This window comes from Conger conger, chromosome 17 (genome assembly GCF_963514075.1).
Source record: "Conger conger chromosome 17, fConCon1.1, whole genome shotgun sequence".
In the NCBI taxonomy this organism is placed as follows: Eukaryota; Metazoa; Chordata; class Actinopteri; order Anguilliformes; family Congridae; genus Conger; species Conger conger.
This window is the reverse complement of record NC_083776.1, coordinates 19,301,251-19,329,250: the sequence shown is the minus strand read 5'-3', so window position 1 is coordinate 19,329,250 and position 28,000 is coordinate 19,301,251. Positions and strand designations below refer to the sequence as shown.

Here is a 28,000-nt window from a genome sequence, read left to right as displayed (position 1 = left end):
ACAAAACGGTGAGTACGACTCCCCAAAAATACTTTTATTGTTCACTAAATTATAGTAATTGTTTTACTTTTTTGTTGCCCTTCGGCAGACTATGTTAATCAATCTAAGATAGATGATTGAGTACATGAAGTTTAAAAAGAAGTTTTTTCTACATATACGCACTACTTTGTCTTGTATGGAATTTACTGTCGCATTCAAAATTAATAATTATATGTCACAGGTAACGCTATACAACATTGATACGTCCTCGAGTCGCTACAGTTTAGTCTCAGTTTGACTCCAATCTATTGTTCAGTATTTGATTGCTAAGCCTAAGCTTTTCCCCCACACAGCCACTGCCGGTGCTGCAAAACCTTACTGGTACAGTATGTTTTCACACTGTCTTTCACTTGTATTACTGTTTTAAAAATAGAGGAAGATGTTTTGATATCCGTCTTCGTGTTTTAATGTGTTGGCAAGTTAACAGATTAAACCTAGTTTGTTACGTTAACTTGCGAGCTGTGTGTAGCTAGCTACTCAATGAGCCAGAGAAACACCACGTGTGCTCATGTTTCCCCACGAGCCAGAATGGGTCTCGTTAGCTACACTGTATTGCTAGCTATCTTACTAGCTACTATTTACGTTATTTGGCGATGTACTTATGCAATATAAGTGTAGCAGCCTATTGGCTTGTTCGATAATCCCACCTGCAATCAGGAGCCACTGGCCAAATTGTGATTTAGTAAGGAAGCGTAGCATTAGCTTGCTACAAGTTGTCCACGCTAAAAAGATCCTGCCCATGTCGTTTAAAGTTGACTGAATTGTCTTGTTCGCATGTAAATCATACATATCAGCTGATGCCGGTCCGTTTAAAAGGCACTTATACATATTTATCATCATCATCATCATTGGAAGTATTTCTTTATATTGCTTCTGTTTATGAACATGAGCTTCTTTATTATCTTGCTTCGGCAGATTGATTTGCAGGCAGTGGCTTTTGTTCGCCCAGAGCTATTTTAGGAATATAATAAAATATCGGAGATTTGGTGTATATTTCAGTAGTACTGTATTTGTCAACGGAATGCATGCGCATCACTTGGATTGTGTGGAAGCCGTTGGTTATAGGTTTTGATCCGCTGTGGGTCACTGTTATACTACCATTGAGCAACGTGCTTAACCAAACTTCTTCAGTAATCGTTGTGATTTGACAGCATTGTTCTCTAATCACCAGTGAAACGAGAAGCATAGCTCATTGACTTCCTGCGCGCTGCAGCCCTTGACAGTTCCGTGCGGCTACTTTCCATGGGGCTGACCAAGCAGTACCTGCGCTACGCTGCCAGTGCCGTGTTTGGAGTCATCGGCAGCCAGAAGGCCAACATTGCCTATGTCACCCTGAGGGGAGGAGAGAAGGGACGCTACGTCGCTGTAGCCGCCTGTGAACATGTGTTTATATGGGATGTTAGGAAAGCGGAGAAGGTGAGCATTAAAAACAATGTATTTTATAGTTTGTGTTGTGTCTATGTTGTAGTGTTACATCATGAATGAGACCCACCACCTAATTTTGTTGTGCAAAGTTTGGATTGTACAAAGACAATAAACTTTAGCTCAGTTGTAATTTCACATGCTATCTCTGTGTAATTTTGTACATGCTTAATCAGCCCGTGTCTTGGATGGAATAAAAATGTTGAGCAAGGTTGCTCAGCCCTGATCATGGACAGCCAAAATATTCAGTTTGATTGAAACATTGAACACCTCCACAGTCAGTTATACAGAGCTGAAGAGCTCAGTGGGATTGTGTACGGACTGATGTGACTGAATCTCCTGCCTCCTTTCATGTTCCAGGTCCTGATTCTCCAGGGGCAGAAACAGGAAGTGACCCACCTGTGTCCCTCTCCAGATGGCGTCCATATCGCCGTGGGTTACGAGGACGGCGCGGTTCGAATCTTCAGCCTGCTGAGCGGCGAGAGCAACGTGTCCTTCAGCGGTCACAAGTCTGCGGTCACGGTCATCCGATACGACGCGCTGGGCGCCAGGCTCGTGACCGGATCCAGGGTGAGCTTGTGATCCACAGCCAGGTGTGAGAGGCCAGAACACAAGCACGAAACCGTGATGAGGAACTCGTAAATCAGGACTCCTGCCGAAGCCATGGAAGAAAAGCTCTGTGAAAATCCCACTGAGATCCTCATGTTTATTTTTACTTGTGGGGCAACATTAGCTCAGGTGGTAAAAGCAGTCGTCTGGCAGTTGGAGGGTTGCCAGTTCGATTCCCGCCCTGGGTATGTCGAAGTGTCCCTTAACCCCTAAATTCTCCTGACGAGCTGGTTGGTACCTTGCATGGCAGCCAATTGCCGTTGGTGTGAGAGTGTGTGTATGAATGGGTGAATGAGAAGCATCAATTGTACAGCTCCTTGGATAAAGGCACTCCATGAATGCCAACCATTTACCATTTACTTGTGCAACTTTGTGAATGTCTTAGATTGAGGAACAATTGACTAGAAATTGCTGGCAGTGCGTTCAGTGGTTGGCATGCAGACTGCTAAAGTGTGTCCATTATCCTGCAGGACACGGAGGTGATTGTGTGGGATGTGATCAATGAGTGTGGTCTCTACCGGCTGAAAGGACATAAAGACGCCATCACACAGGCACTGTTTCTGAAGGACAAGAACTTACTGGTCACCAGGTAAAGCAGCAGAATTACTGTTCACTTACAATATGTTTCAGTCGACTCAAGTACTGTTAAAGACATAATTGGTGAAATTATTACGGTTAAAGACATAATAATAGATACCCAATGCAAGACTAAGCTGTCTGCAACTGCTTTGTTTTGACTTGATTTGTACCATTTTCTATTCCTCCAGCTCAAAAGACAGTTTTGTAAAATGGTGGGATTTGGACACACAGCATTGTTTCAAAACCATGGTCGGCCATCGCAGTGAGGTATGGTTTACACATTACAGGGTATAATTCAAACATCTGCATCTGTGCGAGAGCCGATTAGATGGCTGTGGGTCTTGTTTGGGAACCGATTGGACAGCTGTGCATCTGTACGAGAGCTGATTGGACGGCTGAATGTCTGTGCTACTCGCAGGTGTGGGGGATGGTGCTGCTGAACCAGGAGGGCAGGCTGCTCACAGGCTCGGCTGACAGTGAGCTCAGGGCCTGGGACATCCGCTACCTGCAGGGGGTGAGCAGACATGCGGCCGAAATGCTCAGTGTCCTTCCTGTCAGTTAACATACAGAATGCCCTCCCAGAAGGGTCACGTTTGCCCAGTGTTTTGACTCTTAAGCCTGACTGATACTTTGTCACACAAGCCTTGCAGCAAAAATGAAAAACGTTTTGCATTTATACTCTTCTGTGATGAGGCATCAATTGTCTCTATGGTAACCAGACATCAAACTCTTTAACGACTCCCGACAGTGAAATTCCTGACAGTTTGAGTACATCTTTTGAAAACAAGACGCATCAGAACGGTGCTTCAGGAGAGTGGCTGCTGAGCTGAGGGGTGTGGTCTCATGAGGAGGCTTTGTGTGACGCAGGGGCAGGAGGTCGGGGAGCCCAGGGTTAAGAAGGTCAAAGGTCTGCTGGATGAAGATGACGAGGAAGAGGAAGGCCTGGATGAGAGCCCGGAGGAGGTATTCCATGACCACGTGGTTCTGCTCACACACATTCTCCTGAGGTCTTTACCAGTCGGTGCCGAGTACGCATCCCTTTCATTCCCTGGACTGTGGAAAATACTGAAATACTGTCCAACAACTAAAATTCACATTTAAAATTTTGAAATAAGCAAAAATAATTTGAACACAAATAAAAACCTTTTTTAAAATTTTTTTTAAAGTATATTAAAAAAATATATATAGTTTTGAATTATCACGTATCAAGGACGGGACATGATGTTTGTTTGTTTGACCAGAGCATCCTATCGCTGTCATGTGTGTGTGTTTGTTGCATAATGAAAGGGCATTACACGCCTTCTGTTACCCACCCCACAGAGAATCCTCAGCTGTGAGAAAGCTGGATCTATTCTGAGAGAATCCAGAGACAGGGTCGTCTCCATGACGACTGATGCAAAAGCCAAGGTTCTGGCTTGTCATGTGAGTGCAGTTCCACTTACTGTGCGCATTCCTGCTACCTCCATCATACTTTTCACAGTAGCGTGAAGTTCCTTCCCCGGGGAACTTACGGACAGACGTAAACATTTACACGTACTCCCTTTCTGTACAGTACATTTCTGTGGTTTTAACAGTTTTAACACCCGAAACAAAATTAATAAATAATGGGAATAAATAATTTATGGAAGAAAAAAAAAGTTAATACTTGTTTACATTACCTGAGGTTTAGATTTCAAAATAGTATCAAAATATGCATTCATTGACTTACCTTGTGATGGATCTCTCACCAGGACTGCTGTTGATTGTAGGCCAGTGATGGCTGATTGATGGATTCTGTCATGTGTTTGATCAGGGTACTGATACAGTCCTCGAGGTGTTCACTGTGCTCCCACAAGCGGAGGTCCAGAAACGCAGGGAAAGGAAGCTGAAAAAAGCAAAGAAGAAGGCCAAGTACGTCTCAGGAACATCAGACACACACCCCTGAGAGAAGGGTCACGCTGGATAAATTTAATCTCACATTCTCAAAACAAAGCATACATTTACTCTCTGACTGAATAGGGCTATTGATTCAATGAAACAGAGGATCGCTATCACTGAGAAAGAAATTCAGAAAATAATTTGTTGCAATGAACCTTACTTTCGATTCAATTTCTCATTTGATTTTGCTTCTTGACTGCATGAACATGCTCGTTTTATCTAAAATATTTGATACATTGGCATTGTATCATTGGTGTTTCTTAAACTGGGTTGGGAACCCAAAAGTGGTCACAGGAGTTTATGTGTTGGGTCCCAGAATGAGTCTGTAGTCCATTAGGCTATGCTAGTATGTGTATTTGACTGTACCATGATGGCTCTAATGCAGGCATTGTAATGGTAACACCAGCCATAATGCATACAGTAAGTACAGTGATGAAGTGGTTTACTGTACGTAGGTCTGTGTGAGTGGTGACCCCAATGACCTTTGACCCCTGGTTCAGGTCTCAAGGTGTGGAGGAGGCCGTGGAGCCAGTGGTGGAGAGGAAGCTGGGAGATGAGATCGAGAGGATGGCCAACATCAAAGCTTCCTCCAAGATCAGGTCAGTGTGGAGGACTTGGGGCACCTAATGTTATCTGGATGCAACTTATCCTCAGGAATCAGGTCAGGATGAGTATTAGTTTAGAACTTGCACCTGTTACAAATGTACTGGTCACATGATTAATATTAGAGTTACAAGTGCACTCAGAAATAAATAAGAAAGGTACAATTGCTTGTCACTGGTGCGGTACCCTATAAGTACATATAATTGTACCTCTAGCCAGCAATATACAATTAATTTGTACCTTTTTGCTCTGAAAACATACTCATTTGTACCCAAATAGAACATTACTGTACTTTCAGGGTAAATTTGGGAAATGTACTCCTTGAAGAAGGAAAATGTACCTCACTGTCACTTTATTTCTGAGTATGGAATGCTTCATCTCTGGGCGATTGACTGAAAGGAGATTTGTGCCTCTCTCCCTCAGGTCGGTGGACTGCCTGCTGTCCCCTAGTGGGGAGATGAAGGTGGCTCTCCTGCTGCAGAACAACACAGTGGAGACGTACACCCTGAAGGCCACAGAGAAGAGCCCTCAGGCCAACAAGACCGCCCGCCTGACCCTGAGTGGGCACCGTACGGACGTACGCACGCTGGCCTTCAGCTCCGACAACATCGCCATGCTGTCTGCCTCCTCCGAGACCGTCAAAGTGTGGAACCGGTAAGCCAGATGAGGGCATCGATTCATCCGATTGGTGCAGAGGCTTTGAAGGGGTCCATCAAGGGCCAGTCAAGGGTCCGTTGGGAATTTGTATGCTCTTCGAAGTTTGTCCCTCAGTAAGTTGAAGTCTTTCTGCCTTTATCAGGTCTACCCTACAGGTGATCCGTACCATGGCCTGCGAGTACGCTCTCTGCTCGCTCTTCGTTCCTGGAGACCGACAAATCATCGTAGGAACCAAGGTACCGCAACAATCTGCATGACACCACAGTTCACTAGGCTGGAAAATCAGGGCCTTTACAGGGGAGGTGTGCAAAGGTGTCTCATCAAGATTTGATTCTGTCCCACACAACGTAGAATGCAGGGGGGTTTAATTCTACGTAGATGAGTCTGGGACTGTTCTTCCATTCCGTGGTAGAGAACTTACTCTGCCTGTGATTAACTTCCCTCAGAGTGGAAAGATCCAGATCTTTGACCTGGCTTCAGGACGCCTGCTGGAGACCACAGACGCCCACAGCGGTGAGCTGTGGTCCATCTGCCTCTCTCCTGATCAGGTAGAGTCATTCTGTATGCCTGCCTGTCTGCTAGTGTAAGTCTGACTGTTTTGTCTTCTGCTGGGTGTATTCCTAATAATTGAACCACAGCCAACCATGGCGCCGCATAAATAACATGAGTATATTAATTCCGGCTTCAAACGGTTTGTTTCGTGACACTCCACACCAGTGGGGTGCCAATTAAGATTCTGCAGTTGTAACCACAGAGAACACAGAAGCGGAAATATTTTCCGTGCCGTGTCATATTTTAGCAAGCGATCTCCGCAATGAGATCGTTGTGCAAACATTTTGGCTAGTTAGGCCAGGAGGGATGACCACACCGTGATGGCTGAAGTCAGGTTTCTTTGCAAACGCCCCATTTTGTCAGTACAAACTAGCCAAAATGTGTTACCACAGCAAGTGTATCCCCAGCTTTGCTCTGTCATTACCAGATCTAGACAGTGAGCATGTCTGTGCCTACATCGCTCCCTTATCACCAGGCAGTGTCCGTTATCCTGTCAGTCAGGCTGAGGAAGGCAGAAGCGCTCATGCGAAAGTAGAATACATCTCTACTTTTTTTTCTTTTTTCCATTGGAACAAAAAGCTGCACCATTTATTTTAAAGCCAGCATGTGTTCGCCATTACTGTCTGTAGTTTTTACGATTACCTCTGCAGTCAGTTGTCATCAGATATGCTTTATGTGAACCAGTATATTCACTCTAACAACCCATAGGACTCACTGCCCACTAGTATATTTATTATTGCTGTCTTTATTTTACAGTCTGTTTAATATTGGTTATTTACGGTCTCAATAGTTTTTCCTCTATTGTAATGTCTGTTCTTTGCTTTATCCATGTATTTACTGTTCTGATTGATGAGGTTATACGACACTGTGTGTGTGTGTGTGTGTGTGTGTGTGTGTGTGTGTGTGTGTGTATGTGTATGTGTATGTGTATGTGTGTGTGTGTGTTTTCAGAGAGGCATTGTGACTGGCGGAGCTGACAAAACCGTGAAGTTCTGGGAGTTTGAGCTTATCAAGGACCAGGAGGCTGGACAGAACAAGTAAGCACCAATTCTGACCCCAACCTTCAACAGCATCAGTGGTCACTTCACAGGAGAGTTGAAACCAGGCAACTGTATATTAGTGTATTTGCTGCTTCTTTTAATGTGATTAGATTGTTCTTAAATAATATTATATTTTCCATCAATCACTATTCACTACTGGTAGAAACGCTGTTGTAGAACATTGAAATTCCAAAATGCCTACTGTTCAAATGGATAAAAATCAAGGTGCTATTCAGTGCCTATGGGGAAAAGTACAGGGCTTTTCCTGGGTTGTGGGTGGGGAGGCCTCCACAGCAGTTGAGTGTATTTGAAGGTGATGGATTTTTAGGTATTTTTGGTCATTTTCTAGTCTAGGAGGATGTATGTTGCAATTCCCGATGTGATAGTTGGACCAGTGGTGTCACTGTACTGCTGTACAAAGCAGTGTTAGTTCTATGACCAGACTGGTGTTAATTCTGTGAAGGGGGCTTCAGTGCAGTGGTTAGGCTGGTGTTCAGACATCCAGTTAGATTTGTGTTGGTGATGTGTTCAGTCTCTTCTTGCTGCTATGTTCACAATAGCAGTAGTGCTGCATTAAGGACAGTGGAAGTCGTGTGTTCTGTATAGAGGTAGGGCAGTTTTCAGAACAGAGGTAGTTCTGTGTTTGGTATAGTGCCGATTCTGACATTAGTGTTGGCTCCATGTTGATACTCTGCTTGCGTGTTGCCACAGGAGGCTGACGGTGAAACACACACGCACACTGCAACTGGACGAGGGGGTGCTGTGTGTGCGCTACAGCCCTGACCAGAGGCTGCTAGCCGTGTCCTTACTGGACTGCACTGTCAAGATCTTCTACACCGACACTCTCAAGGTATAAAACACATACCCACCTGCCCTACTCTCTCACACCATTACATGCCTCCTTCATTGACTCATTAAAGTTGAGCGCTTGGATGATGTCATATTCTTCCTTTGGGAGAGGGAAAGCTACATGTCATGCATATGTATTGCATACTAGCTGCAGCTAGCTATGTGCCTTGGTGATGTTTTTGTGGGACAAAGGATCAAAATGCTTTACGTTGCACTACATAGCGGGACATCTGGTCACCCTAGACACAATGTCCGTGGAATGTTTCACCTTTCATTCTCTTTCCCAGTTCTTCCTCTCTCTTTACGGACACAAGCTCCCCGTGCTGTGCCTGGATATTTCTCATGTGAGTGAGTTCAGCCACCCAACCAACCGATCGATTGATCAATCAATAAATCTGCCAGTCGCCTGGGTGCATAAAGATGAGTTATTATCGTCTTACTGTCGTTTCCCAGGACAGCGCACTGATAGCGACAGGCTCAGCTGACAGGAACGTGAAGATCTGGGGCCTGGACTTCGGGGACTGCCACCGATCCATGTTCGCACACGACGACAGGTAATGAACACCAGTTTCCCTGGCAACGCAGGAACAGAGCAACAGGATTACTGTTGAGCATAAAGGATGTGTAGCTTATGCACCCTACATAGCATCCACGCACACATGACATAATCATTTATAAAAATGCATTCCTGTGTATGTCTATATATGAGCTATAATGAGGTATTTGGGGTACAGTAAGGATACAATTTTTATTCCTGATAATTGTTGTTTTCATAAGCAGGTTACAGTATGTATGTTTCAGCTATGTTCATGTTCACTATATAAAGTCAACAATCAAATAAATAACATGAAACATTTCCTTTTTTAGATTCAGTAAATATTTCAGTCCCATGGTTACTAGAGAGTTTTGTGTCTTACCAGGTCTTGCTTTTTTGTTTTAGCGTCATGTTCCTGCAGTTTGTTCCCAAAACCCATCTGTTCTTTACGGCTGGGAAGGACAAGAAAATAAAACAGTGGGATGCTGACAAGTTTGAGCACATCCAGACACTGGAGGTAAAATTTATCTGCAAAATCTTCTCCTCTGCTGATGTTCAGCCAAGCAGTTTGTATTCTCGTGATGACAGTGCTCATTTCAGAAATGTTTTAAAATATTAAATTCAGGTACAGTAGATGTCTCTCTCGGGTAACATTGCAGTATAATGGGTAAGGAACTGACCTTGTAATCTAAAGGAATGTTTGATTCCCAGGTAGGACACTGCTGTTGAACCCTTACTGTAAGATAGATACTTAACCTGAATTGCCTCAGTATACGCATATCCGGCTCCGTAAAAGCTGTGTAAAACGTCGTGTGTGTCTACCAAATCCAAGTAAAGCATTATCTCTAATTCTATGACCTCTGACCTCTGAACTCCTGTATGTGCTGTCCTCAGGGTCACCATCGTGAGGTGTGGTGTCTGGCGGTCAGCCCCAGCGGTGACTACGTCGTGTCTGCTTCCCACGACAAGTCCCTGCGTCTGTGGGAGAGAACGAGGGAGCCCATTATCCTGGAGGAAGAGAAGGAGATGGTGGGGGTCACAGCGCCGGGAATACTGCTTTCCAGAACATACAGGGCCGGATTTACTGAGACCTTCAGTACACACAAAACCTTTTGGCGCATACAGAACTAATAACACAACCAGTGATTGGTAGAAAATGGTCACGTTTTTGGTTTTGCGTGTGCTAAAAGGTTATGCATGTGCAAAAAGCTCTACAGTAAAACAGGCCCAGAGTGTCAGCTGGGTTTAAATGCCTGAAATTGTCTGTGGTGAATGAATAGCCTGAAACCAGGAAACATTTTGTGGTTTAAAGCCAGTGAAGTGCTGTCTAGACCTTCAGGTGAAAACATTCAGCTGAAAAATGAAAGCTTTCCAGCCAACTAGAACATAGCCGGGCTAAACCTAAAACCTGAGCCATATTAGGGTTAACCCAGTCCATTTACGTCAACCTAGACTCCCACCCCTGGAGAGGTCACAGTCCTGACTTGTGCTTATTTTCATCCCCAGGAGAGAGAGGCAGAGTTTGAGGAAAGCTTGGCCAAAGGGGAGGAGCCAGTGGTAAGTTTTTGTTTTTTTCTCTCTGATTCTTTGACATCACACTTCAGTCAGAAAAACACCTCCAGGTAGTCACTGAGCTCTCTCATTGTCTTTCACCAATCTCTCTGTGTGACTTGCATCACTCAAACTGGAGATCAGTCTCACTGCTCTGTGTCATTTAATTGCTCTAGATTGGTCTCACTACTCCATCTGTATCACGTTTGTCTCGTCGATTGCACCGTCTCTTACAGGTTCCTGGAGAGACCAAAGGGGAGGCGGGGCCAGCAGGAAAGAAAACCATAGAGACTGTGAAAGCAGTGAGTATCTCTGCCAGTATCTCTGTTCTCTGAAAACAACCCGTTTTATATCCGTCTACTGTACAGATGGATTTATGTATCATTTGTATGCACCAGTTCACAACAGCTATACAAGATGCATGATGGTCATGAGACTTGAAGATTTCTAGGAGCATAATTGTGTGTGTGTGTGTGTGTGTGTGTGTGTGTGTGTGTGTGTGTGTGTGTGTGTCAGAGTTTCAGAGAAGAACAGGGTGTATGGCAGTGGTGTATGTGGGTTTGACATGTTAGGAGAGGGGGTGAGGTAAAGGTGAAGACTACATCCTGGTTGCTGGTTTGGGGGTGGAACAGCAGCTCAGCACTCTCTTTCTCCCTCTCTCTCCCCCTCCCTCCTTTTCGCTCTTTCTCTCTCCCCCCCTCTTCTCTCCCCCTCCCTCCTTTTCGCTCTCTCTCTCTCCCCCTTCCTCTCTCGTCCTCCCTCCTTTTCGCTCTCTCCCTCCCTCTCTCCCTCCCCAGGCAGAGCGTATCATGGAGGCTGTGGAGCTGTACAGAGAGGAGAGTAAGAAGCTGGAGGAGCACAGAGCGGCCTGTGAGGCGGCCAGGAAACAGGTAACTCCCCTGGACTATTAACTCACCTGAACCAGGTAACTCACATGGACATACCTGGACCAGCCCAGACAGAACACCTGAGCTACAACAGGAAAAGCATGATTGGATCATTTCCTCATGACAACAGCTTCATGATAATGTATAGTGTCCTCCATAATGTTTGGGACAAAGAGGTTTTTTCTTGATTTGGCTCTGTACTCCACAATTTTCGATTTGTAATAAAACTTGCATGTGGTGCAGATTCTCAGTCATTTCTTCATGTCTAATCCAAAATGTATAAAAATACCCTGGGATATAAACTGGGATTCTGGACTTTAACCACATTGTTTAATTGCAAATCTAAAATTGTGGAGGACAGCTAAATCGCGAAAAAAAACAAAAAAACATGTGTTTGTCCAAAACCGTATGGAGGGCACTGCATATAAAAGTGTATATGGAGGCAGACTGTGGACTTCATCACTGACTCACTCCTTCTGCTCTTCTAGCTCCCACCTCCAAAGAGCAATCCCATCCTTATAGCCTTCGGGAACATTTCGGTAAGCAAAATCCTCACCCTGCGTGCCTGGAATATCATCTGAAATATACAGGCTACATTTTTCAAATAGGGTTAGACCCAGGATGTTTTACGGTGTGAGATGGTAACAATGACACCAGTAATTCCAGCTCACTACATATTTCAAGGAAACATTGAGGTAGCTAAGCACGATGGCTTAAGTTGAAACTCGTGGGCATATTCCCTTTTTGATCATGTGTGCTTTTTTTCTCCTCTTCTAGCCCTCTCGATATGTGCTGGATGTTATCAAGAAAGTGAAATCCAGGTATGATGTCGAAACTGGACTTATTTTAATTAAATTATGAGCTACAGAATGGAAAACACAGTGGGCTCTTTGTAATCGCATATTTTTCACCTCCTATCTTGTTCTTTGCCTGAGCCGGAAATCAATCAAGTTCTGTCCCTCTCTCTCTCTCCCTCTCCCTCTCCCTCTCCCCCCTCAGTGAACTGGAGGTGTCTCTCCTGGTCCTGCCCTTCAGCTATGTTCCCGACCTGCTGTCCCTCTTCAGCCGGTTCATCCAAGACGGCGTTGACGTGGAGCTGGTCTGCCGCTGTCTCTTCTTCCTGCTCCGGTAGGTTCCATCAGTTCCTCCAGGTGATTGGCTGAGAGCTGTGTAACTGCTTAGCGTTCAAGCACACACCTCTCTGTCAGGGACAGGGTCAAGTGGTAGGGTAGCCCAGTGGTCAGGTGCTTGACTGGCATCTGTAGATTTGCTGGTTAGGGCCCCTGGTTGGTGTATCTGGAGAGATGAAGTTGGGTCCCTAGACAAAAAGAAAGAACTGTTGGGCCCTTTACCCAAAAAACTGCTCCTGGACACCCTGTTCTCTCTCTCCCCACTTGTAACTGTTCTCTGGCATTTCTCTGAGGGTGTCCTTGTTAAAGAGAAACTTAAATAAAGGACACAAGTTCGGTAGTCAGACAGCTGTACAGATGCTTTGAGGTCACAGTGGTCAGGGTATCAGGGAGGCTTTTCAGCTGCCGAAACCTGAAAAAGCTGAGCTCTGTGAGGCGGAAATAACAGCTGAACATTTTACCCTCATCTCACTGGTCTGAAACCGTTTAGCCGTTTCACTTGATTCACAGTCAAGCAGTTACCCACTTAAATAATCTACACCAATTAGTAGATAATTATTTGTCATACATACTGTGCACTTGTTTGAGTAGTTGGTTAGAAGGGCCAATTACTTTGAGTAATTTAATTGATTTTGCTCAATTTAACCCTGTTATATCAATTGGTGAGAGGAGTGTGTCTGACATCCTGTGGTGTGCTGCAGGCTATGCTGTACCATCAGAGTGTAGGAGGTGTGAGTCCCTGTGTAGCCATGTGTACCCGTGTGTGTGTGTGTGTGTGTGTGTGTGTGTGTGTTTTACAAACTGCTCCTGTCCATACCGTGTACACTCAGTGAGCTGGCTCTGACTGTGTACTCAGGGTCCACTTTGGGCAGATCTCCAGCAATCAGATGCTGCTGCCCGTCATCGATGACCTGAGGAGTAACACCATATCCAAAGTGCAGGAGATCAGGGTGAGTGCCCCTCTCCGGGGGGTGGGGGGGTGATCCAGAAGGACCAGTGGGCTGGGCTTAGGCGTGGTTCAGCAAGCTTCTCCTTTAACCGTGAGAAGAGTGTGTTTTTTTGTTTTGAGAACACTCTCTCTGTGTCTCTGTCTCTTGCTCTCTTACTCGCTCTCTCTCAGGACCTCCTGGGGTTCAACAACGCGGGCTTGCAGTTCCTACAGCGCGAGATCGAGGGCAAAGAGGACGTGATGTTCTTCGCCGACGCAACGGGCCGCTTTGAGGAAAAGAAGAGGAAGAGGAAGAAGAGAGAGAGAGCAGTCCTCACCATCACCTGAAACCTTCATCTTTCGTCCCTCCATCCCTCCATTCCTGCTGCTGTGTGGAGCAGATGTGGGCCCAATAGGCAACTGTTCTGGATTCAGATACCTTGTCTGGTGCACTGTCAGAAATAAAAGTATAAAAAGTGCCTGAAAAAATGCTTGTTGCTGGGGCGGTACCCTGTAGGTACATCAAATTCTACCCCCAGCCAGCAATATATAATTAATTTGTACCTTTTCTTGCTCAGGAAAATATACTCATTTGTACCCAAATAACACATTACTGTACCTTCAGGGTACATTTATAAAATGTGATCTTTGAAGAACAAAAATGGACCCCGTCACTTTATTCTGAGAGTGTGTACTGAAAGTTATGAAATACTCTGAAAAAGTGGCCCTCTTGGTTGGCTCAGTTGCACCTGGCGAGATCAATCAAGCACAGAAACATATTTGAATCCAAAACAGTTACCTATTTGACCCATGTCTGGTATAGAGCAGCAGTCTATGATTGCTGTCTGCTGTAATGTCATGTACGTTAAAGCACCTCTACATTTATAACATAACATAATCTCATTCTGCCTCCAACCTGGGGCAGCCGTTGAATTGGTTAAATTGCCTGCTGATGCAGTCTTACTATTTCTGATGGTTCCTTTTATTCTACATAAAAGGACAAACATGATAGTACTGATATCATTGTTATCCCTTTACTATATGTGAGAGACCTTAATGTCACTATTTTTCTGAAGTGTATATTGATCAGGAGAATGTTTGTAATAAAGTATTACACTGTTCCCATGTGTAATTGTGCCAGTCTGAGCTGCAGTGTACCTACTTTATCAAGCACAGGTTGGCACTGTTGGAGAGAAAAAAGTCTTCTGAATGTTGTTCGTTTTTTGGGAGGCAGTTTGAGGGGTACAATTTTAATTAATTGATTTGATTAATTGTTTAGCTTTTTAAAAAATATGAATTCACTTGGGTTTAAATTTTGAAATGGGAAATCCATTTTTATTTTTTCAATGTAGACTAATCGTATTCACTTTTGATGTTTAAAAACTATTCCACATTAGACAAAATGGCGGCTATGCTAGTATCCCATTGGTGAATTGTGTGCCGTGCCTGTATGGTTACATTTAGTGGAGTGGTGTTGCTTCAGCCAATGGCAGGGATCCGCTAACATTTTTTTCAAGGAGCAAATGTGCTCGAAGACGAAAGATTTAAGGAGCACCCTAACACTTACCAATTAGTGAATGCTCCCCTCGATTATTTTTCCGTTAGCGCGCACGTAGGTTTTCAGGAGCAAACGCTCTTAAAAGAGCCCTGCAATGCACAGTAATAACGGTGTGACTGAACTGAGACGGCTGTGTTGTCTCTGCTCCAGCCTATGGGGGTGCCGATACAGAGAAGAGTGGGTGTAAACCCTCGCGGGGGGTTGGTCACTGCTGAGAAGAGAGTGATGTCAGAGCTGTCACCGGCCCCGTCAGACCACCAAGACGCTCTCCTTTCACCACTGTTACTCTAAACTGCAGAGAGATTCTGTCAGACTTTACTGCCCTCGCAACACTCGCTGGATTTACGGCCCACTGGACTTCCACTATGTGGCACGTTTATTTTCTCAGCGCGAGAGCGGGGACGGCATCGGCGAGTCCTTTCCGTCTCGGTTTTCAGCAGTGTTTTCCTAACACATGGGTGGCAGAGTGCCTTTAACGCCCTACTGAAATTCAGGAACGGCTACAACCCGGGACTAACTTTATTACTCACATCCCTCACTGCATTTTACACACGTGGGTATCAAATAATTCAACATCCATTAATAAAAACCTTATATAAGGTCATCAAATATCTGACTGCTCATAGGGATTAGAATATCAACAGAAACCAGTTCCACAGCCAGTTTTATGTGAAGCTTTTGGCGGAATCTATCCAATAACTACCAAAAATGCGTTCTTGTGAGGAGCCACTCCAAGAGACGATCCTGAGAAATGATGCATCCATACTGAGTGAGAATGAATAACCAAGTATAACCACTAGAGGGCGATATGCCCAGAAAAAAAGACATTGCCATTGGAATGTCAGTTCAGTTCTTATTTTACACACACTAAATCTATTCAGGGAACACCACTCTGAAAGCATTTGCAGGAGCAAGGCTGTGGTAAACTTTTATGGGGTAAAACAGTGATATTTATACCTATCCTTGCTCTGACTAGGTGTATCCCTGCTCTCCCTCTGTGTTATCCAGATCTAGTCCATGTTTGAATTGCTTATATACAGCAGAGCCAGGCTAGCCCTCTCTCAGATCTCATCATGACCTCAACCTTCTCCATCTTGCTGTACAGACATGTCTGGGACCCGCAAGGTCGGTGGTTCGATCCCCAGTGGGGTGGGGCTTGTGGGGTGGTGTTGGGGGCGGTTATGGGGGTTGTGGAGAGGCCGCTCTGCGTATTTACCGGCCTGTCCCTCCCCCACATTTTGGCCGCGCGTTCCTCCCGCTATTCCTTTCATGAAGCAAACACGCATTGCAATAAAGAGCAAGAGTGCATGAAGCAGGCAGCTGTCCGCGTGCTGGCATGCTCCGCCTCTCCTCTTTACGGCCGGAGCTTTTACGACTCGCTGGCGGGGGCTTTTACTGCCTCTCCCCGACACCTGGCACACTCCCCCCGAGGGCCCCCAACCTCAGCCACCGCTGAGAAAACTCATTAAGAACTCATTTAATTCCTCTAGCCTCCATCGCGCTCAATACAATTTCCCCTGTCCTGGAATGTGCCCCTTTTTCCAATCTCCGTGTGACGGCAATGTCCTCTTAATACGTTCCATATTTCTATTTATTTATTCTTTTTTGGCTTGTCATTTTTCAAACCAAGAATAGAACTCGTACCATGACTTTAACGAATTAAGTGTGAATGACATGTTCTTGACGTTTTTTCCCCCCAGTTCTATTCCTGTGATATGTATTGGCTGCATATGGCTGCATTTTGAATTATTGCATTTAAGAAATAGAATAGCTTAAGAGGAATACAAAAAAGTTACAGAATCCATTAATTTGTCAGAGACTTTGGAATATCTAAAGTTATGCAAAATGACTAGAGCTGCAATGTAGTAGGTTTATGTCATTAAGGGTCAGGTACCATGATCAGTTGTGACACATAATTGCTACTCTTTGCCTCACCCTATACTATTGTAGTCCCTTTTGAAAGTTGCTTTGGAGGGTCTGCTAAATGGGCAACTGAAATGCAATGAAAACATACAGAGCTGAAGAAACTAAAAGGTGCTTTGGGAAAAGACATATGAATTTATCTCTACAGAAAGCAAGTGGAATTAGTTAGTAAAATAAATATACCGAATAAAAAACCTGACCTCATAAAAGATTGAGCATCTTAGTCGTCTTAGCTTTTGGGATTTCAAGTTCAATTAACTTTGAATCATTTGAATATTATTCGAAATATTCTTAAACTGTCAAATGTACTACACATTTACTGCTTGCTACCACACCCAAAGCCGTCTCAAAACCTCTCAAGACTGCGCTGCAACATAACGGCACAAGGTGGCAGTATGACCTTACAAAAATAAAATAACATTTCTGAGAGTTCACTTGCTTGAAACATCAGTGGCCAGCCAGATACAATAGCATGGTTTGTACATAGTGCAAGGAAACGTCATTCACTCTGGCTAAACTTACAGTGCTTCAAATCCAGAACATTCTGATTTAAAAGGGCCTAAACCCTACATTGCATCATTTTTGAATAGCATACAGTATACCGCTAATTTGAGCTGCAAAATATAGCTTAGTTGGCAGGCAAAGATGGAGAATTCACTATGAAAATCAAATCATGCGATACAAATTTGTTTTGCAGTTATGGAGCTAAACATTCAAATGAAATTATTCTCTATAGCAGATTCGACAATGAATTATTCACTGGAAATAATATTGGATTCGTTTTCTGGTATGGAACACATTTTGTTGAATTTATGAAGCTGCATTACATGCTCACCTTCTTTCTATCGTGTATACATCCTGAATGATGGACAGTTACCCCTAACAACCACAAGAGAGCCAGAGAATGTCACAGAAGGCAATGTTGCACCAGTCCAGAATCAGCACAACAGTGACACCTCCTGGACGACTGTGAGCATTACAACATACTCAGCAAGAAAAGCACTGTGTGGGAATTAATGAAATAATGAATTCTTCCAGTGCAGCAATGGTTGTCGTGTTAAATTTAGGAATGCCAAAATGGCTAAATTAAAGAGAAAGCCTTCTTAGCCAAAGCTTTAGGAAATACTCTTATGATATTTAATATTTCGAATATATGCAAGAATAAAGGGACAAATGTTTGGTGTTAAGCCTTATGCTAATGCTAATTGTGTGAACGCCTATGCCAGTGTTACGTTGCTGAAGGCTTCATAGGGCAACTGCCTGTTCTCCTTTCTTGCAATATATTTGTAATACAAATAATAAAATTCATGATACAAATAAAATGTCAACAATGCCACATAATTCATTCTCACAAAATGACCTCAATAATAGGAAGAAGTTGCTCAGAGTAGGAAACCCAGAAGAGCCTCACAGATACGCTCTTTCTCTGCAGGTCAGGAATCTCCCCCTCATCTGGGAGGAAGTGGCCAATGTGTTTTCATAATTGGGATCTGGAGAGATCAGGGGAGAGGAAACCCTGCCTGAACCTGTGTCAACCTTTACCCGGACTACATATTAAATCCCCCCCACCCACACACACCCACACCCACACACACACACACACACACACTGCTTACTTTTCTCTGTTTAAGAGCTTTCTTTAGAATCTGAGCGGCTGATGTAATTAGTCGTTTTAGAGCCACACACTTCGTATTACTGGCTATAAACAGACATTCAATACTTTCCTCTTAGAGGCCGGTTTATATTGCGATTTTAAAATCCGCTCAGGACATTTTCTATGTTTATCCTTCGCAAACAGTAATGCCACTGTATTCTACTGAAGGACTGCCATTAATTTGTTCAATTTAAGGAACAACATAAATATTTGCATTTTGTTGAGCTCACTCCCAACATTGCCTTTATAATAACACACTGTTTTTGGACAGTGTATATGTCAGTAATGTTGTGAACTTGAATATAAAAAAAGGACATGGGCAAAATAATAATTATGATCCTGACTTGTGATTAAAATCGTGGTCAATGACAACAAAACATTACTGAGATATCCATGTGAAGGGGTTGCTTTGTCAGTATAAATACAGCCACTTTTCAATGCTACACAGATGCAGGGTTCTCTGCAATGCAAACACATATAATCTGTCAATCATTCCCAATGACTGTTTCCCAGAAAAATGCTTTTGTAAAAAGCTGGAGAATTTTAAAATTGCATGCATCTAAAAGAGTTCCACAAAGGCCGTTTTCGGCAATGCTGCCAACACAAAGGTAATTAATCAATCTCAAAGCATGTGAGAAATACTACTGGTCCCATGCTCTGCTGGCTTTTGTTGTGAGGTGATAATGTGCCAAACTGAAAAGTTTGGTACTTCTTTACAATATGATGTACTGTAGTTATTTATACTTCGTAAAGCTTCGATCTTGTATTTTATTGATTTAACATGGGTAAATATGAGGAAATTCATATATTTGGAAGGAGTTTTTGAACTGACTTTATATACCAGGTTGCTCAGCACTGTAAGAACATCATGTTGTAAGCATCAACTGTCATATTCATAACCTTTTTTTACTTGAATTTGGCAGTTCCATGTGTTCTTGTTCTTGTCCTGGTCTCTTTCTTAAATTAATTGACAAAAAATGTCTTTATTTTGATCAACCATTTATAACAACTTATAATACAGCTATTAATAGTCTATTAAGCCATTATAACAGCACCATATGTTTCCTTTCCTCACACAATAGACATTTAATGTGCCTACATATATAACAATAACAGTAGTCCTGTCGCCCCAGAAATCAAAATGCCCCTCACTCTGACTAATTAAACTATAGTCCGTGTTATAATCTGTTGAAATTCATTTGACACAATTGGTGCGCTACAAGAAGCCACTTTCAGCTCAACAGTGAAGAGGTGCTCTTACGTCCAAGTAAAAACTGTCAAACAGGAATTAATTCTTGAGCATGCATTCTTTCTAGACACTGGCAGATTCTTTATGAATGACAAGAACTATCTGGTGAACTATCTGGAGTAGCATTCTTGTTTTGATTATTGTTTCACCTAACTGGTTGTTTAAGGAATAACTCCGTATAATTCTTAGATAATGTTAGATATATTAAGATAACATTACATTAATGGCATTTGGCAGACGCTCTTATCCAGAGCGACGTACAACAAAGTGCATACCCATAACCAGGGATAAGTGCCCTGAAAGACCCTAGAGGGAAGTACAATTTCAACTGCTACCTGTACAAGAAAGATAAGGACCAGGGCCTATTTGAATTCTCTTTTTCTTTTTTCTCTTTTTTTTTTTTTACATCTGCCAGCTAACCTACTAAAGCAAATGTTAACCAACCAGCTAGCTAGGCTTATTAGCCATTTTAATGTTACTTTATGATTTGATATTAGCATTGGAAATGGTCATTGATATTTTAAGTTTCATTCCATGGTCCACAACCAACTGAATTTTGAACAAATTTGAAAAGGCTAAACAGAGATGTACTTCAGTATACAGTCAATATACAGCAGAAATAAAATAAAAACATTCAGAAAATACTTGCCATGTTCTCGTCTCCTTTTCATAAATTTAGAGATATGAGTCAAACATACACAAGGTTATTTACTTTAAAGAGTTTTAGAAATGAAAAAGCTTTGAAAGTGGTGACTGAGACAAGCTGTCATAGACCTCAAGACCACCCAGTTAGCTGACAAGCCTGTCAATCATATCTTACCCCAACCTTTTACCGACACACAGCACCCTCCCCCTGCCCCCTACACTGTTCCACAGAAGAGCAGAATATAGAGTGTTTGACACTCATGGGTGACGTAAACATTACTCCTCTTGGTAAAGGTGTGATTTTGACAAGCGGTTCCCTCATGCGGCCGCCATTTTGTGTGCCTGCAGCGTCAGCACAAACGGGAAGGGGACGGAGAGAGCGTCGTCCGCCGTCAGAGTTCACGCCGGACTCGTCCGTCATCGCGCCCAAGCTCAGACAGCTAATCCTGCCATAACTAATAACACCCTCTCCTGCAGAGGTGATGGAAACTTTGGGGGAGGGGGGGGGGGGGGGTTCAGACCCCCGCTCCCCACCCACCCACACCCCCGGCCCGGCCTCGCAGAACAAACGGGAGGGTGCTCTGACTGCTTCATATTAATGTTTAATTAAGTTAGAGCAGGCTGCCCTCCCCACAGACGTACAGCGCAAGTGAAGTCGTCTATTCTTTCATAGCTTTGAGCCGGCATTCCGATGGGCTAGGATCACCCCGTCAGGCTGCTATGCGATCTCTCGCTCATGTGATTAATTCAATAAAATCATTAAGCGCCCCCTCCCCCCCTCCCTCCCTGTGCCCCCCGGGCATGGTCTCACTGACAGATCTCTGCTTAGCACCTCCATACATTACAGATAACCTTTTTAACACCAGCTGAACACAATCAGGACCCCTCTCCAGAGATCGCTGTGAACCCGCGGAAAAAAAATGACATCTGAACTCTTTTGAGTTATTCTGTCCGCTTTGAAAAGATACAGACCGATACACTTCGCCTGAGATCACTGGATTTGTTTTCATCCTGTGCGTGAGTGTGTGTGTGTGTGTGTGTGTCTACATACATAAATATACTGCCTGAGTTTCCCATTCTATTTCATACTAAAGCCCAGTCCACACCAAGAACTAGAACTATAACCATAACTATAGCGATAACAATGTGAGCATCCACACTGATGAACGATAATGTTCTGTAAATATCATGTCATCTGCCATTTTGAACATGGCAACCAGTAAATTTGGAAGGATTTTATCGTTCATGCAAAAAATGCTCTGAAAGTGATCCCAGTGATATCACTCGTCGGTCGTTGTCATTATGGATTATATTTATAGTTATCCTTAGTGTGTACTGGCCTTAATAATGACAATATGCCTTAACTGAACATACCAATGCTGATGTAATGATCACTACTGGTAACTGAATGCAGAGATTAGAGATTTGTCAGGTGCTAGCATTAGCCATACACTCATAAAAAGTTATGGTAGCAACAGTTAGCAAATGCTCCATTCATTGTGAATGGCCACACTATGGATTATGGGTAATTTTGCTACAAAGATTGCTCAGCCTATTACTAGCTGAAAACATCAGTTGGGAACTTCATTAATGTTGCAAATTAAACCCTGATAAGAATGATTATACATCTTTTTTTCCCCATTTTTTCTTTTTTATACATGGAGAAAACTCAATATATGATGAATAATGAGGCGTGACAACTAATATTTATCCAGCTAAAAAAGCAGACCTTTCCCTCCACTTTTGCCACTGAAACATTTTACAGCAGACGACCACAACAATTTATGTGAGTTAGGAGCTAAGCTGCAAAAAGTATAAGAGATGTGGTAAGGTGCTAAGCTAGAGCTACTGAATGTCATTACGCAATCATCCATTGTATGTGTTCCTGCTGACCTTTCTCTCAGAAGTATCTCTGCAATAGAGCTCAAGATCACTGACTAAGAATAAAAAAGAATAAATAAAAAAATCTTCAAACAATAAAGCCACCTTACATTTTTCCTGAACATTTGAATCACACTGGAGGAAATGTATATATTAAACGATCGCTGATATCAGTCAGCTGACCTCGAGAGGCCTTCTGAGATGCATCAGTGTCGGCACCCCGCCGTGCGCACAATTCAACAAGAATCCGACAAGAATATCAGTTTCACCTGAACTATAAATAATCCAGGCACCATTTACAGAAGGAACGGGGAAACGGCGTTTGTGAGTTACGCGCCCGTCCGAGAGAGGACGGGGTTAACGTCGGCCTCTGTGCGAGGACAGCGGCGACAGCTCCACGCGTCCGCTCCTGAATTTATAACCGCCATGGCTGCCTTTGTTATTTTTTGCCCTCTGGACGGGCGGCATTGCGTTGCAGTCTGAGGGGCGCTGAGATGCACACAGATCCTTTTTCCCGCTTTTCAGCGTCTCCGTAAATCTGAGCACCCCCAGCGCCGGGGGCGGGAGGTGAGAGGGGGGTGTCGGTGTCCAACGCTCCCAGCTGACATTCCCCCCCCCCCCCGCCCTCCTGTCCTGAATGTGCCGTTCGGACAGGGTGCGGAGGTTTAAATGACTGGTCCCGCAGGTCAGTTTTCACTGAAAAGCAGTCCGCGCTGACGCCTTATACGCAGCCCACCCCACTTCTGCCGTCCTTTTCACATTCCACCCCCCCCTCCGCTCTGGGACGGCGGCCATTTGGGCTCCAGACCCCTTCCCTCAGCTTTCCTTGGCTGGATGCTGGACGGGACCAGGAATTCCATTTCAGCTTAAACAGCGAATAAGGGGGCTGTTTCAGGATCATGTGGGGCGTATCCGTTGCCGCGGCGCCCGGAGCTCACTCAACAGAACGCGGGAGGTTCGGACCTTCAAGGCGTGTAGTGCACATACACTCGACTGCTCACACATGAAGAAGCACTGCGGATAGCCAACTGCACATGATCCATTCACACAGACAGTGAAATGCTCAGTGTTCAGTGTGACTGCCTTTTGGACTCATATGTACTCTGTTAAGAGTTGAATTAACACGGGACATTTTACTGTGTAAGCAGGCAAATAGCACCTGATCCTGTAAAGACAGTGGTCGCACACGCACGCACCCACCTGAACACACACAAGGCAGAAATGAATGAGGTGAAGATAATGAGAGAACAGTCTGTGGAGAAGCTTCCCTCCTGGCCATAAACCTGGGTTTGGAAGAGAAGTAGGTCTTCCCCAAGTAATGGAAGGGTTTTTTTCATTAAAGGTGCTCTTTATTGCATTTTATTATGTTACTGATATGAGGTGCATGTCTACATGTCTACCTGAGTCCATGTATGTGTGTGTGTGTGTGTGTGTGTGTGTGTGCGTGCGTACACAAGTTTGTAGGTGTGCATGTAGATAGTCAAAAATTAGTTGTGAGGTGGTGTTGTGGTCGCAGAAAAAAACTTGGAAATTCACTGACAAGATTAATATGCAGTTGATGGGAAGGTTTTCACGACAGGGTGCCAACAAATAAACACAATTCAGAAATGCCAAGTCCCCCAGGGAGGCCGTCTGCGGGCAGGGGGGTCGGGTCAGACGCCATCATTCCCCAAATTCCTGCCAGGGGATTGGATGGCCCGGGTCGCTTGCCCGGGGGGGGGGGGATTGCAAGCGGTCCCATTTGTGGGGAAATGGAATAAATATAAATAAAAAAGGACTAAGAAAAAATGTAGCACACTAACTGAATAATAACCACCAAATAAATCCCTGAAATTAGCTCATATGAGGAGCGATAGAGAATTTGGTATTTGGACCATTCCGGATCGATTAAAAATAAATAAATAAAAAAGAAAAATTTGGTTTGGTTTGGTAGAAATGTGCAGAAAAGGGTTTTTACGGATCTTTACTTGCATCTTGGTTGAATATGAGGCCATGTTTCAGGAGGGATTATCCATTGTGTACAGCCAGGAAAACTGTATAAGACGATGAATAGAACAAGGTGTTTTCCACCTTGGAAGGTAGCACTGGCTGGATTACGAACAGAGACTTTTTCACAATCTCACTGCCGACACTGGGTTCGGACACTCACACAAAATGGACGTCGCTAATCTAGCTGGAATGCCAGTTAAATGTTGCCTTAGCGTCAGCCAGGCCGATACAATCGCACACAGCTCTGGGTGACCTTTATCAATACAGACCACAACTGAATAGCTGATGAGCTTTATGGGAGATTTTCAACAGATGGATAGAAAATGCGGGCCACAGATCTCATAACTGTTGGGTTTCTTCGAAGGTTCACTTCAGCCAAAGGTTTTTTCACTGGCTGGCATTCGAATGATAAGAGAGGCCCAAGCCACAGGAAACCTCATGTGCAAACACGGGGTCACTCTGACACCCAGTTAACATGGACATCAGCCACCTGTCACAGACACATGTATCCAATACCAGAAGAGAGGCGGTAGGGTGGGGAGGGTTGTCTGTTTCAGCAAATACCAAACCGCCATATCACCTCGGACCAAAGTTCCCCCCAACTCGCGCTCTGGCCCAGGAGATGACAGAAGGGCGCTATATCGGAACAAGACCAGGCAAAACTCTGCTCCTTCTCCCCCTGAAGGCGCATGCGGGTTCCCAAGATTAACCGGGGATCAGGGAGATGGGACCGGGACACCTGTCGCTGACTGCTGCCCTCCCCTTCCCAGCGTCCTCCTCTCCCCGCCCCTCTAGCGGTAGACGGTGGGCCGCTCCGTAAATGGTGCGGTCGCTGGCTCCAGCCACCCCCAGCACAAGCTCCAGGAAATAAGACGCATTTCAAATTGAGGAATTCTGCGAGGTGTGAATCTTCTGGGACACTTTGTGCTCTTTAGCAAGATACAGCAGACATACCGGTGTAGGTGCTCCAACACATACACACACGCATACACTCACACACTGGGATATGCACCCAAACGCACACTCACACACACACTGGGATATGCACCCAAATGCACACTCTCACACACACACACACACACACACACACACACACACACACACACACTGGGATATGCACCCAAACGCACACTCACACACACACACACACACACACACACACACACACACATGTAGAACAGCCATACTGCACACACTCATGTAGGCGCTTCAAGACACACACACACTCACACACACACAGACATATAGAACTACCATACTGCACACACTCATGTAGGCTCTCCATCACACACACACACACACACACATACACTGGGACATGCACCCAAACGCACACTCACACAGAAAGGCATGCACACATGCGCACACGTACAGAGGCACAGACATGCACACATACGGACGCTCACACTGCCACAGGCACACACACACTCTCACGCACACGAACACACACACTGGGACATGCACCCAAGAGTACACTCACACACAGGCACGCTCACATGCACAGACAGACTCACTCACACACATACAGACACGCACACATACGGACACGCTTACACTGGCACAGGCACACACATAGAAATATCTATGGCATAGCACCTAAAACTGAACTGGTAGACATCACTCAGGTCTTCCCTTGGCGAGTGTTGCTGAAGGTGAAGATGGCCATGTGTTATTGTCAGAGCTGTGGCGGGGCGGATAACGTTGGGCACCGATTCCAAGGTCACGAGCCCACAGCCCCCCCCCCAGTGGGGAGGATTGTAATAGCTCTGCTGACAGACGTGTTTTACCAGCTGCTGAGCCTGTCGCTCACGCGGGGGGGGTTAACCCCCACATACCTGAGGGGTGCGGGAGTGGGTGCTAGGAGCAGCAGAGAGCCGCGGAATAGCGCTATAGCACAATAGCTAGTTCGGATCCCAGGTGCTGTGCCCTCGAGCCGCGTGCGTAACCGGAATCACTTTGCCGAACATCCAACCACATAAACGAGCAGAATGTGGGCGATGCGTGTTTCGCGGGATGGAGGGGGTGGAACAGGGGGGTTTTGACAAAAGCAAAGAGCAGAGGTTAAACCCCGGGCAGGACTGGCCAGTCCCAGGACAGGAAAAGGGGATCTGGTTTTAAGAGTGCCAGTGAACCCACATGGTTACTGAGAAAACGGCACAGGGAGACTGAACTCCCAGAAAAGTTAAAATAGACTCAATGACATCAAGCAAACACAACCGCAGGGGGAACCAACCAAAAAAGCTTTTTCTCTATTACTGCACTGTAAAAGAAATTGCTGCAAAATTACAGTACTTTGCTGTCAGAAATTACAGTAGAATGTTTTACAGTGTAGACAAGCACTTGAACCATGATTTTCAGATTGTTACTGTTATTATACTGTAACAGTTTGTTCAAAATATATTTGATCAAGATATTCACAGTGTACTGTCCTGTACATTTGACAGTAATTTAGATCCAGTCCTGAGCTAAATTGTTTTAATGGAGAATCTTGATTCAAAATTAAATTTAGTCTGGATCTAGGCATGATCTGGGTCTGCGAAGCTGGCCCACTAATTGTAATATAATCATGGATCTGTTCACTTATGTCTGTGTTCACTAGGTATTCACACAGGTGCCACAGGGGATACCCCCATGCACGTATTCCAGCGTCCCTTGCAGGTGTGTGTCACAGCGCAGAGCCAGTGGCAGGGCCTGGGGTCCATTTTGGGCGGGCGAGGCCTAAGAAAGGGGGCTCTGTTGCTCCCACTCCTCCAGGCAGACAGACCTGGGGTCTCATTCTCAGAACAGCTGTGGAAACACATGTCACATGACACAGGGTTTTCCCTCAAAACAACTGGGAAAACAGAACCGTCAGAGCTCCGCAAAGCCCGCTACAGAGACCCGCCTCACTGTCCCCTCCCCAACTGTCGGCAAAACGTCACCCGAATCCTCGCTTCCGTATGCAGTTATCAACACAGAAACATTACATTAAAATGGCAGCATTGTGCCCTGCTGTAAAATCCAGCTATGCCAGCTTGACTATGGTGCTGGCCAAGCTGGTCACGAGGCTGGTTTAGCTATGTATGAGCTAGTCAACCACCTAGTGCTGGTAGTTTTCCTGAGCTGGTAGCAGGTTTCAAAACATAGTGTCAGGCTGTGAGCTGGTCTGAACTGGTCAACCAGCAACCAGCTGTTTCAAAACCGAGGTTGAGAAGTTTTTTCTTTCCGCACGGTGGGGGGCGATGAAAACAAACTGGTTGAATTTTGTCCCACAGGCTGCTTTACAGCACTGCTGATTACCAACATGAAAAGCACTGAATACGAATAGAACATAATCTACGCTTAAGTTTCAGTTCCTCTATTTATACCGACCTTGACATTCACAGTCCGAGGGAGGGAGAACGGTCAGAGAGGAGAGAAACTGGGGGAGGTGAAGAGAAGAGAGAAATAAATGAAGACGAGGGAGGTAGAGAGAGAAGAAAAGAGAGAAAGAGGTCAAAATATCAGCTCGGTGAAAGACAGGAGAGGGGAGTAAAAGCCAGGGATGAGAGAAAGAGGAGTGAAAGAGGAGAGGAACAGGATCTGCTGGGAGATAATGAGCTAGTGGTTGTACATCATGTTCCGCGGGGATCATTACCCGTGTAACAACATTGTTAACAGCTTATCAAAAAGTTCATCTGGCGCTCCGGGATGTCTTCGGCCCAGCGACCCTGACAAAGACAGATGAGATGAGAATGTCATCGGGCTCCGCTGGGTTCTATTCAGGTGCCGCTGACTAATTTTTGGGGATTGGAGGAGCTGGCAGGACCGCAAATGGCACCGCT

The 28,000-nt window shown here is 44.7% G+C and overlaps 1 protein-coding gene across 2 annotated transcripts; it reads left to right on the top strand.

Moving 5' to 3' along the window:
• Window positions 1–249: 249 nt before the first annotated feature.
• wdr3 (WD repeat domain 3) lies at window positions 250–14,419 on the top strand. 2 transcript variants are annotated; one of them, XM_061225679.1, is made up of 27 exons: window positions 250–360; window positions 1,253–1,455; window positions 1,822–2,031; window positions 2,541–2,659; window positions 2,838–2,916; window positions 3,068–3,163; window positions 3,517–3,612; window positions 3,970–4,071; window positions 4,442–4,539; window positions 5,067–5,165; window positions 5,593–5,823; window positions 5,969–6,062; window positions 6,273–6,374; window positions 7,330–7,415; window positions 8,130–8,268; window positions 8,555–8,611; window positions 8,721–8,821; window positions 9,208–9,319; window positions 9,697–9,831; window positions 10,309–10,359; window positions 10,590–10,655; window positions 11,151–11,243; window positions 11,729–11,779; window positions 12,018–12,061; window positions 12,240–12,368; window positions 13,227–13,320; window positions 13,491–14,419. In XM_061225679.1, exons 2-27 carry the CDS (start codon window positions 1,282–1,284, stop codon window positions 13,644–13,646), a joined length of 2,814 nt encoding a protein of 937 aa, XP_061081663.1. In that variant the 5' UTR covers window positions 250–360; window positions 1,253–1,281; the 3' UTR covers window positions 13,647–14,419. The 2 variants fall into 2 exon arrangements, with proteins under 2 accessions (XP_061081663.1, XP_061081662.1); XM_061225678.1 differs by having other exon boundaries at window positions 305–360; window positions 1,211–1,455.
• Window positions 14,420–28,000: the final 13,581 nt, after the last annotated feature.

What these genes read in the sequence shown, in the direction of transcription:
- wdr3 (XM_061225679.1), top strand. Translation starts at nt 1,282, where the DNA reads ATGGGGCTGACCAAGCAGTACCTGCGCTACGCTGCCAGTGCCGTGTTT. An exon ending in TGGTCGGCCATCGCAGTGAG is followed by an intron (nt 2,917 to 3,067) that starts GTATGGTTTACA and finishes TGCTACTCGCAG; the next exon opens with GTGTGGGGGATGGTGCTGCT. An exon ending in TCTGCCTCTCTCCTGATCAG is followed by an intron (nt 6,375 to 7,329) that starts GTAGAGTCATTC and finishes GTGTGTTTTCAG; the next exon opens with AGAGGCATTGTGACTGGCGG.